This window comes from Phragmites australis, chromosome 11 (genome assembly GCF_958298935.1).
Source record: "Phragmites australis chromosome 11, lpPhrAust1.1, whole genome shotgun sequence".
Taxonomy (NCBI): Eukaryota; Viridiplantae; Streptophyta; class Magnoliopsida; order Poales; family Poaceae; genus Phragmites; species Phragmites australis.
Window position 1 is genome coordinate 14,778,501 of NC_084931.1, and position 11,684 is coordinate 14,790,184.

Here is an 11,684-nt window from a genome sequence, read left to right on the forward strand (position 1 = left end):
GGCTACTGTTGCTTTATCAACTACTAAAGCTGAATATATGGTTATTTCTGAAGCATGCAAAGAAGCTATTTGGCTAAGAGGTTTGTGTGATAGTCAGAGTGCTATTTACCTTACAAAGGATCAGATGTTTCATGAAAGAATAAAGCACATTGATGTGATGTATCATTATATTCAAGATGTCATTGCTCAAGGTGATATTAAAATATGCAAGATAAGCACTCATGATAATCCTGCCGATATAATGACAAAGTCAGTTTCTACTACTAAATTTGAGCTATACTCAAGTTTAGTTGGTATTATAGTTTAAGTCCTAAAGACTTTTGGCGTCGGTGATATTTATTATTGAAAGGAGTTCACTGATGATTCTTTATTTGCTACAAGATGGAATTCGTCTCAAGGTGGAGTTTGTTGGATTGTGATCCGAATTCTTGTTAGGCCATACAAGGGACGTCTTCGGCCCATATTCCAGAACAATCCTTATTAGACTCGAGTCGTATGTGTCCAATCCTATAAATATATCTGCTAAGCTGCAAGAAGAGCTGAGACGCTTATTGTAATCTTCTGCATTGTACACATCCCTGATATAGTGAAGATCGTTGATTGACGCGTGTGGTTTTTTTTCACAAGGGTTTTTCACGTAAAAATCGTGTCTCGTGTACAATCCTGTTATGCTTGATTTCTTATAACTACTCCACTGGAGCCATCTGGTACAGGGTCTTATAGATCAGCCTCGTATCAGGAACAAACTCAATGCGAAACATAGCTTCCCACTCATGTGGCAATCCTGGAAGTTCACTAGAAAACACATCGAGATACTAACAAATCACTGGAATGTCTTCCAAGCACACCTCTGCTTCCCCACCATCAACCAGCAACCAAAGAACCTCAGATTTTAGCATCTTACGATCTGAAAACATCTGGCACAAGAATGAGAGTGTACTAGAGAGCACTCCCTTGAAAAGTCACCTCTCGTCCAGATAGCACTTGCAAGGTGATAGTCTTATAAGAATAATCGATCACAGCCTGATACTGAGATAGCTAGTCCATGCAATCGACCACTGCCTGATACTAAGATAGGCTAGAACAAGTTTGATAACTGTTCCCATGCAAAGCGATTAACCTGTTAAGTTGTATAATCATTGCTAGGTGAGGTGACCAAACAAGTACCGGTTACCATTTTGTAATCAATTCACAACAATACAATATGTATACATTGTTCAACCGCAAATCATTTCTGTGCAAACAAGTTGTGCATTTTGCTGGTTGTAGTATATCAATAGATTTGGTGAGTAAAAATAACCATAGAATTGCACAATAAAATGAAGAGTGAGAATCAAATTATTTAATGCCTTAGTTAAACTAACTATGAAATGCTAACAAAATGGTCAAACTAACTATTGGGTGCTAAGCTGGTGATAAAAATAAGCAACAATGCTACAGGTGGAATGAAGAATGGCGAAAATAAAGAACTACTGTTAGACCTGAGCATTTCTCAGGCCAGGGAGGCCAGTGTCAAGCCTGGTTAGCTTTGATAAATAGGCCTTGCCTGATAAGGCTATCAGACCTTATTTCTTCATGCGGGCCAGGCCACCTGGTGAATTTTACACTGAAAAATTAACTAAATTAAATTTCAGGCCAGGCGCTGTTCGCTTTGACTGTGCTGACCAGGCCCGGCCTGAAACAGCTTTTGGACCAGACCTGAATCAGAAAGGCTCTTGCCAAATTTGAGCTCAATCCCGGTCTGATTTGCTCAGGTATAATTGTCTGTGCTGGTGAAGAAAATTCAATTTTATGATGGAGCAGGCTGCAGGAGGGGGGATACCATGAAACTCGAGCACACAAAATTGGGACATTTCAAAACATAACACATTAAATTTGGGATAAAATATAATGATACAACATAACCATGTCTTATGCTACTTAGGAATAAAAAAATTGTAAGTTATTTTTCCTCATTCCATGGTGACAATTGGAAAATTATATATTTTCCATTTGTTTCTGTAAGTACAAGAAATACTATGCTATATTTACCATTTCATTAGAAATCACTTTCGAAGCACCTCATAGAAGTTCTTTTGCAAGGGCAATGTTCTTGCAGGTTTCCATGGATGACAGCTATCACCATGCAGATGGTTCCTATCTTCACCATTGCATCATCTTCCTGCCCATGCATTTGTCAAGGAAGCAAACTTACATGACTTGTTGGAAACTCACAGTATCACAAGTTTTAGCAAATGTTTTTGTTCTATTGATTTTTCCCACGATAAACAAGCCACTTACATATCCTCTTCCTCTGTTCCTTCAGCATGGTCAAAGGAACATCCATTAAGTTCTATCCTCGTATTTGCAGTTTGCCACAAAACCCATCCTTCACAATCACCATATAGTGGCAGATGATCATACCCTTAAAACATGGGCTTTCATGTAACACACTGTGCAGACACCATCAAGTGCCCATACTCTGGGTGATGAAATAGCCTCTACAACCTTTTAAATATCGAGGGCTTTCCTGTGCTTTTGTCCACTTGCCCTACATTTTTCAAGTCTAAATATCTGAAAATTCTTCATCTGCAATCATTGCCATAAAAAAATGATGATAACATCCATCTTCCCACAAGAGAGAAAACTGCTGATGAGCTGAGAAACATCCTGAATCACCTGAAAGCAATCGAAAAGAAATAATAATTCAATCGCTAATTAAATTTTGAAATCATCTATGAAATTAATTGCTTTCCAGTTCATAACTTTGAAGTTGAAACCGAAATCTAGTAATTTGTTCTTATGAAGTTATGAACTCTTGTTCCAATTGAATAGTTTGTTCACTGGCTGAATGTTTATGTAAGTGAAAATTGATTTATGTGCATAAAAGCAAAAGCAACTTAATTAAATTCAACTCTACAAAAGCCTTTCAATGATACCCTATCCCTAATTCCACAAAAGAGATGATCTAGTTTCTTCACATAGTGCAGACCAGAATCAAGAAGTCCCAAAAAAAGGAAAGTCTGCAAAGCACACTTTCCAAGTGAAGCTCAATTTATCAGTCCGCAGAGTGGTTTTCCCCTGTGGGCTAGTACTGGATTCCAACAGCAAATGTTGACTAGAAGGAATTGAATGTTTTATATCTTCCAACTTTTCAACCGGAATTTTATGTTAAAAACTAACTATATCGGTTGGCCGGTCAACTGGTGAATTTCAAATTTTCATTTAAAAATTTCAGATCAATTAAATCTAAACTGCAAGATTTATATGTAATAGTTCCGCTTATATCCAAGATCTCTGTGCAGATTACCAAAAGAGTTTTGAACCTCTGGTTTCAAGTCCCACTGACATAGTACGGTAATTCATCCTGTGCCTTCCACACTGGATCCGTAAGGGTGATTGGATAAAGCATCTCATCCATATTTCCTCACCCATTTATTGTCAAATACCTGATAAAAAGAAATAGGATGCACAGATCTAGTATGGTGGTCGAATTATCATAAGCCGACTCTGATATAGCCTCAAAATAGCATTTCTTCTGAATGGACGTCATGAGTACAGCAAGAGGCCACTTCAGGCAAATATTTGCATGGTAAAGACAAAGAACAAACCATAATATACTAAAAGGCTATTCTGTTTCTGGTAACTGGAGAGATTTTGTAGTTTGCATTTATAAAGAAGTCTAAAGAGAAACGATGAATATGTTGTATAGCTATTCTACATAAGACATGTTCATCGCAACTTAGACACCAGAACTCCATCAAGGGAAAAAAAACAGCAAGCTGACCACAAAATTGGGACATGAGTCCACACCATCTCATTTTTTACTTGCTCAAGACCAATCCAGATCGAAATAAAAAGGACAGTACATGTAGAATTCCATATAGTATTTCAATGTGGCCTTGAAATTCTTGGATACGCTTGGATTTAAACTTGATATCTAGTACAATCTAAAAAAAAACTCGACCCAAGTGGAGAGACATACCGAAGGCATTACATTAAGGTCGAGAAAAAGCCCCGAAAGCCGACTACAACCCGCACGCTATAGCCGAGCGACCGCGCCATGACCACAGGGAACACACAGTGAGGTGTCTTTTTTTGCGAGAACCAGGGTTCGAGCCTTGGTTGGTAGCCTCACACTTGGAGGTCTTACCACCATGGTATTCGCACGTTCTCATATCTAGTCCAATCTAACCAGAAGGTATCCATCCAATTGAGAAACACAACCATAAGGACACCTATTAAGATATGTACTTATTTCGATATTTGATATACCCCTTTTATGTTGAGGAGTACAGTAAGCTCATCAGTTGTGAGGAATAGAAAGAGGAGACAGTGTCCTCTTTAACCATTTTATGGACCCAACAAAAAACATTATATGATGCAACGTTGTAAACTTGTAATTTGACCAACAAAATATTTACTTTGGTAACATAAAATGAGGAATGATGACAGAAAAGTGTGTCCAGATTGAGCATACCTTGAAGGCAGATTAAGAAAGGACTTCCCACAGAAAGTAGTTGCATGAAGCAGAAAGACATGTAGACAACAACAAAGAACAACCTGCAGAATTTGGAACTTTGCAGTTGACACCACGAACCTTTGGTTAGAAACAGACTTGTTACATCCAAGACTCATACTAGCAACAGATCTCAATTGCTTCCGTCTTCATCGTGCATAGTTTGATCCCTTGAAACTAAATATTTATCTACATGTCTCTTGAGATCTGAAGAGGTTGTTCCATCTTTAGACAGCTCCTCAACTGCTTTATTTATTAAGCCTACCATTTTCGAATTATTACTGTGCATCACATCTTTTTGGACTACTTCTTTTAAAAGCTCACATCCTTTACTGGCATGTCCATGTGATATCAAAAAATTTATGAAATGTAATAGGGAAAAAATATCTAAGTCAAAACCTTTCGTCATCATCTCTTCATAGTAGATCAGTGCAGTCTCTATTCGACCACACTTGCACAATCCATTTACAAAAGCAGTATATGCTATCTCATTTGGAACACAACCTTTTTCCCTCATTTTGCTCCACAAAACAATGGCTTCATGGGGTCTACCAGCACTGCAGAATCCATCTATCAAGCTTGTATATGTCACAACCGTTGGTGGCTTCTCTTCATCACTCATTTTGTTTAAGCAAGCAACTGCTTTGTCAATCCTGCCAGACTTGCACCAAATATCAATCATAAGATTGTAGGTAACTACAGAAGGAAACAGACCATTATTCAACATTTCTTCCATAATTTCTTGTGCCTCATCAAATTTACCTGATTTCCTGAATCCATTTATCATGATATTATGGGCTACCACATCAGGAAGATAATACTTGGAAGAAATGTCACGGAAAAGCCCTAGCGCATTGTCTATCTCTCCAGTTTTACACATTCCATTCATGGCTGCAGAGTACGTGACAATGTCAGGAAGAAAACCCATTTTAAGCATTTCATCAAGAAATTGCAAGGCTTCTGTTATCCTGCCACTGAAGCAAAGCTGTTGCACCATCTCTGTGCAGTTCTTTATCCACGGTGTATGTCCATTTGTCCGCATCTCCCTCATTAAATCAATGGCGGCACTTGGATCTTTTCTCCTACAAATGCCATAAAATAATGTATTGTATGTGAACTCCGAGGGTTTCAAACCAAGATCCTTCATTTGCCTAAATATTGCGTATCCGTCATCTAGTCTATCTAAATTGCACAATTCAAGTATCAAATCATTAAACATCAAGAGCTTTCCCTTGCAACCAAGGTCAACCATATCCTTTGTGAGAGATAAGGCCAAATCCAGTTTCTTAACCTTACAAAGACCACACACAACAATGTTAAACGAATCAGAGTTTGGTTTAACATCTTCACTGATATAAAACATATGCAAACCAATAGTATCATCATCACCAATCCTCTGACCACCACACGCCATGGAGCTGAGCAACTGATAAGCTGCTTCTACCTCTCCACGGTTAACAAGCCCTTCTAGAACCACAGTATATAATGGAGCAACACCGGTGGGTTTTAGGTGCTCTGTGTTTTCATTGATGAATGGACCAACAATAGCAAAATCTCCCTCTCTACAGAATGCCGCGATTATCTTCTTGAGCAAGTGGACATCAGGAGCAACCCCATCCCTCTTCATTTCCTCGAACAGTTCTACTGCCTTCTTGATCTCGTTTCCCTGACACAGACCCTCGATTAACACACTGTACATCAGCAAATCCACACTAAATCCATAACTGACCATCTTTCGAAACATCTCCATGGCCATGTCAACCCTGCCCTGCTTGGCAAAACCATGTACCAGCACGCTCAATGTCTTCTCGCTCGGCTGCATGCCCAGAGCCTCCATCCTCGCCACCAGCTCGACCGCACCGTCCACCTTCCCCCACTTGCTGAACGCCACCACAAGCGTCGTCAGCACGTGTCCGTCCACCCATCCCCGCTCGCTCATCCTCCGGAACACGGTGCTCGCGTCGTCGGGACGGCCCGCGTTGCAGTAACACTGCAGGAGCGAGGTGAGTGTGTACCTGTCGACGCTGTCCTCGCCGAGCCTCGCTACCATCTCGCGAAGCCTCGCCTCGGCGTCGTCGGCGCGTCCGGCCCTGGCGAGCGCGTCGAGGAGGCAATTGTACGCGTACACATTCGGTGCGCAGCCGAGCGCGGTCCTCGCTTGGTCAAAGACGCGCGCGGCGGTGTCGGGGAGTCCCGCGGCGCCGAGGCGGCGGAGGAGGAAGCCGAGCGCTCCCGGCGTCATGGCGCAGCATGCGGTGAGCGCGTTGGTGGCGAGGCGGTCGAGGTGCGCTCGCTGGTGGGGCGGGAGGAGGGAGGCCATGGCGTTGAGGGAGTAGCAGGAGTGGCGGAACCCCGGCTGGTCCACTGCCCAGCCGAAGAAGTCGAGCGCGTGGCGCCAGGACGGGAGGCGGAGAAGCACGGACTCCACGGCAGGAGGGGTGAGGTGGGACGCGAGGCGGCGAAGGCGGGCCGCGTTGCGGGAGGCACGCGGGCGGGAGAATTCATCGAGCAGGTGGTGGGCGAGGAAGGAAGGAGAGGACGGGGCGCGCTCGGGTGCGGGTGGGGAGGTGGTGGTTGTGGTGGTGGTGGTGGTGGTGAAGGGATGGAGGAGGGAGAGCGACGCTGGCTCGCGTCCGATACGGCGGAGAGACATGGGAACGGCCAGACGGCGAGCTTGGCCGCCTTGGGCTGTGGAGTGGAGGCGGGGAGAGAGTCGGCGATGGCCAATGGGGGTGGACTCGGGCGCGTTCAGGCGTCAGGGCACGTTTGGATTGTGTATTTGTGTCCCGCCTAGCCACGTCAAATCGCTGGCTCGCCCAACGATTGCCGAATGATTTCGCCGTCTCGCCCACTCGTGGGTGCAAAAATGAACGTGTGACTCAACGTTGGTCTGGGCGAGCTAAATTGTCACTCACGCCGCCGATCAACATCCATGTTTTGGAGAAACGGCTACGGGCATCAATCTAAACAGGCCCTCAATTCCCTTGCAGCCGCACAATGCACAAAGTTTGGGTAAATTTGGAAACAAAATTTGTAATTTGTGTTTGGTAATTTTCTCTTATTTGTGTGATAGAGATAATAGAACAACAACCATAGATATGGACAGGGGCAGATCCACCGCTAGGGCGAGCATGAGCAGCCGCCCGAGCTCCCCGTCGATGGGAACCCCCCTTCAGGCATGTGAGGCCCAGTGACCCAGGCCCACACGGTCACATTACAGCCCACAAATAAAACTCCAACCTGCAAGCAAGCCGCAAGCGCAACCCTAGCTGGCATCCTTCTCCTGGCGGCAGCTTGCGGCGGCGATGGGCGGGCAAAGGCGGCGGCCAGCGCAAGGCGGCACCGCACGTTTGCACCAACGGATTGCCAAAGCAAGCGGGCTCCCAGCGACGGGTGGGCAGCGTCGGTGGCCTGCGGCGGCGGCGGGCGCCAAGCGGGCAAGGCAGCGGCGGTGCCAGTGGCCTGCGGCCTGCTGGTCAAGCCGTGAAGCGGTGAAGGAGAGGGGAGGCGGGAGGCGGAGGCCGGACTATCGGAACGCTTCTCGTGAGCAGGCCACTGTGCTCCCCAGTCCGGCAGTCCCCATCGTGGCCGGCGCCCAACGGCGAGCTGTGACTACGAGGTGGCTTGCGGACTTGCGTTCTTGCGGAGTTGTGGCTTGCGAGCTGCGGTGGTGGCCAGCGCCAACCGCCAGGCGACAGGTGGCACTGCCAATCTGCCACTGCACGTTTGCGGTCTGCCGACGTCCGGCGGGCAGTGGATTGCCAAAGCAGGCGGGCGGCGAGAAGGCGCCCCTATGTCGGCGGACGATGACCAGCTCCAGGCGGCAGCCCGCAGTCGGCAGCGGTAGGGGCAGCCCACAACTGGGCACGTGGGCCGATGCAGGTGAATTGAGATTGAGGTGAATTGACTTTGAGCCATTGAGGTGAATTTTATTTTGTTCCACATCTTGCAAGCACTAAGAAAACCTCCAATAACATCAGCATTTCTTTCGTAGAATATCAATTATTAGATCATCAAGACACTAATAATGAAGAGATTTTTCAAACCAACATCTTTGAATACCCAAAGTATGAGGGAGAGTGGAGTTGGTGAAGGCTGTGATGCAGAAAATGAAATAGTAGTTCCCACTCCTGCTCTGCAACTACTCAGATAGAATATAAAGGTATTAAGAAATTTAGGCAATAGTTTATTATTGCCAATCTGGGACTTTGTATTTCAATAGATGAATTTGATCATGATATTATAGATGAAGTTAGAAGAGCTTACGTGTTGAAGGGTCCGACTCAACCAAATGGACATACTTTTCCCAAAACCAGTTTGGTAAAGATTTAAGGATTTTTTATGTAGCATGGTTTACTAAATATGATTGGCTAGAATATAGTGTGGAGAAGGATGCATCTTATTGTTTTTATTGTTATCTTTTTAGATATAATCCCTCATAGTCTCATTTTGGGTATGATGTATTTTTAAAAGTAGAATTTAGAAATTGGAAGAATGCATATAAATCATTACCTAAATATGTTGGTGGGCCTAGTGCCCACAATAAAGCAAGAACAACATACGAAGATTTCAAAATCCGATACCATCATAAACTCCGACTCAAAGAAAAAAAATAATTATGATATATAATCAACGATATCTATATATCCAATTCAATTATATCCCTACTGCCTAGTACTTAGTCTTAAGAGAGAGGTAAAGACTTGTCCCGGTTCGGTCACTCAAACCATGGTGGGCAAGGTTAATTTGATTATTTGTGGTCGCGATCTCTGCCACCAAATGCAGTGCACCTAGCAAGAAAAAAAATGATACATGATTATTTTGTATGAAAAGTTTGTTATTTTATTTTGTGTTTCCTTTGTTTCTTTGCGCAGGTCATCTGATATTCGGATTTCCAACCACCAACATCTCTATCTCACCACGTCATCAAGGTCCAATTATTCATATCCAAAACAGGTATGCACACTAGCTACAGTACGAAGTACAATACTGCCTTTTGGCTCGTGCACTGTTTGAACTGATATTTTCTCTGTATTTAGTATAATAGCAAAATAGTACGACGAGTCTAGGCTAACTAACAATCAAAGCTACCTTTGATTTCCCGTGGAATATGTGCATCTCATAAGTATTGTTGTCCAGGAAGGAACAACAAAATGAGCCTTACTCTTTCTCCATCATATAGTCCACAAGGCATGGTTTTCTGCCACCGTTTGTTCTATGGGGTTTGAAACACACTACCAGGTCCAAACTGAAGAATCCAGAGGCTTCAGGAATCAAAAGTCCATTTCAGAAGTTTTTGCTCTTCAAATCCTGCCGAAGGAGTAAAAATCAGGCTAGAATGCCGTCGAATTTCCGTTCACCAACACAATTGTTTGATTATTACAAGATGTATCATAAAACCAACACAATTTCCATTGAAGGAAACAAAAAGATTTGACAATATATGTACATATACACCCATACCATATGGTGACTTTGAGGTTTGGATTACCTGTCCAATACATCTATCGTTTCCTAAATGCGCAGATTTATTTCGTCAAGGAAAAACAAAAAACCTGGCGCATATATTACACCTTTGTATGGCCGCCATACCAAGTACATCTCTGACCCTAAATCCTGAACCCGGAAAAACATAAAAGCATCGCACCCATAAACAAATGCTTCCATCAGTCATCTCTGCTCATGAGTGTTGAGCCATTAACTAGAAGCATAAAAAAGGGGGTGCGTTAATCTCTGAAGCAATCAGAGGATGCTTTGTACACAAAGCATGCTTCCCGCGGTGCACCGCCGTTGCATATGGTGCGGTAAGATTCCTGCGCAGGCCTTGAAGGCAGCTTTAAGATGCGTGCATCTGCTCGAGGAGGATGACGACGGCCATGGCGAGCGCCGGGTCGAAGCCCGGCTCCACCACTAGACGGAATACGTCCGGCCCGACTGCGGCCTCCTTCGGGCGCACCGCAGCCACGCGTCGCCGCTGCTCGCCGCCGGAGCCGGTGGAGGCGAACACGTCGAGGCTGCGCCCGACGTACGAGCCCTCCACGTCGTACCGGCAGCTGGGCGCGGCTCCTGCGTCCCCGCACACCAGCGGGCGGACCGGGGACAGGTGCGCAAGCGACCTGGTCGAGCGCAGGCTCACGTGCCGCCGCGCCGTGAACCGCTTGGGCGGGGTGGCGGTCATCGGTGATGCTGCTGCGTCGCCGTCGTAGATGAGCCACTCGTCCGCCAAGCTCAGCTTCTGCAAGACCACACGCCCAATACCAAATTAACCAAAAACTTTTCTTTCATAGAAAAGAAAAGATACATCTAGGAATTCTTCCCAAAAAACAGAGGACAAGAACAGAGCAGTACCTTGCGGCGGATGGTGACGAGGCCGTGGCCGTCAGCGTCCATGAGGACGATCTCACGGGGCGAGCCGCCGGTGTAGGATTCGACGCGGTAAACAAGATTTCCCTTGCAGTCGAATACGGTGAACCCCTTGCCGTTGAACAGCAGAGACCGCCGCCACACCGTCAGCGACACCGCTTCCCTCTTCTCCTCTCCAACCACCGGAGCAGCAGCCGCCGCCTTCGCCGCTGCAGCGGCGTTCGGGTGCACCTTTGTCATGGACGCTTGGATCCGTGTCGATGCTATGCTTACGTCTTCGCGTGCAAGGAGCAGAGCAGAGGAGGCCAGAGGAGAGAAGAGAGGTGCGCTGTGAGGTAAGCGATGATGGCAGGGGAGGACACTGTGGGTGTCCTGAATTTATAGCAGGGGAAGGTGCGTGGACGGAAGTGCCCCTGGGTTTTGGAAGGATCTACGCGGCATGCCATGGTTGTGATGATGCCTCTCAGCATTGAGGTCAAAAGGACGACTGGTTGGGTAATGTGGTGATTTGGTGTGATTTGTGGGTTAGTTCATTGATACCATTTTGTTTGATCTTTTTTTACAAAAATAATTACTCTTATGTTCCTATTTGTTTTCTAGTTGTTTGGGACCTTTGGTTGGTTAAAATTTTGGGTGGATGCTTTTGTCATTGTGGATAATTGTACACTTCTGATTCATGTCTTTTCTTTTCTTTTATCTTTTTCTGGTTCAATAAATTTTATAACGGGATTTAGAGATAAGTGGTTGCTTGTATTTGTCTCTTATTAAAAAAAAGCGAATACAACTTTTCAAATTTTACACACCAATTATTTTACTTGATAAT

The 11,684-nt window shown here is 44.9% G+C and overlaps 2 protein-coding genes across 6 annotated transcripts; both read right to left on the bottom strand.

Annotated features, from left to right (window-relative positions):
• Positions 1–1,844: 1,844 nt before the first annotated feature.
• Positions 1,845–7,372, bottom strand: LOC133885185 (putative pentatricopeptide repeat-containing protein At5g08310, mitochondrial). Of its 5 annotated transcripts, none has more exons than XM_062324857.1 (2): positions 4,460–7,371; positions 1,845–2,658 (listed from the first exon to the last, which is right to left on the bottom strand). In XM_062324857.1, the coding sequence occupies exon 1, from the start codon at positions 7,149–7,151 to the stop codon at positions 4,632–4,634; it is 2,520 nt and encodes an 839-aa protein (XP_062180841.1). In that variant the 5' UTR covers positions 7,152–7,371; the 3' UTR covers positions 1,845–2,658; positions 4,460–4,631. The 5 variants fall into 5 exon arrangements, with proteins under 5 accessions (XP_062180841.1, XP_062180839.1, XP_062180838.1 ...); XM_062324855.1 differs by having other exon boundaries at positions 1,845–3,428; XM_062324854.1 differs by having other exon boundaries at positions 3,290–7,371.
• Positions 7,373–9,887: 2,515 nt separating this feature from the next.
• Positions 9,888–11,204, bottom strand: LOC133885455 (protein LURP-one-related 8-like). Its single transcript, XM_062325173.1, has 2 exons — positions 10,847–11,204; positions 9,888–10,733 (listed from the first exon to the last, which is right to left on the bottom strand). Exons 1-2 carry the CDS (start codon positions 11,099–11,101, stop codon positions 10,335–10,337), a joined length of 654 nt encoding a protein of 217 aa, XP_062181157.1. The 5' UTR covers positions 11,102–11,204; the 3' UTR covers positions 9,888–10,334.
• Positions 11,205–11,684: the final 480 nt, after the last annotated feature.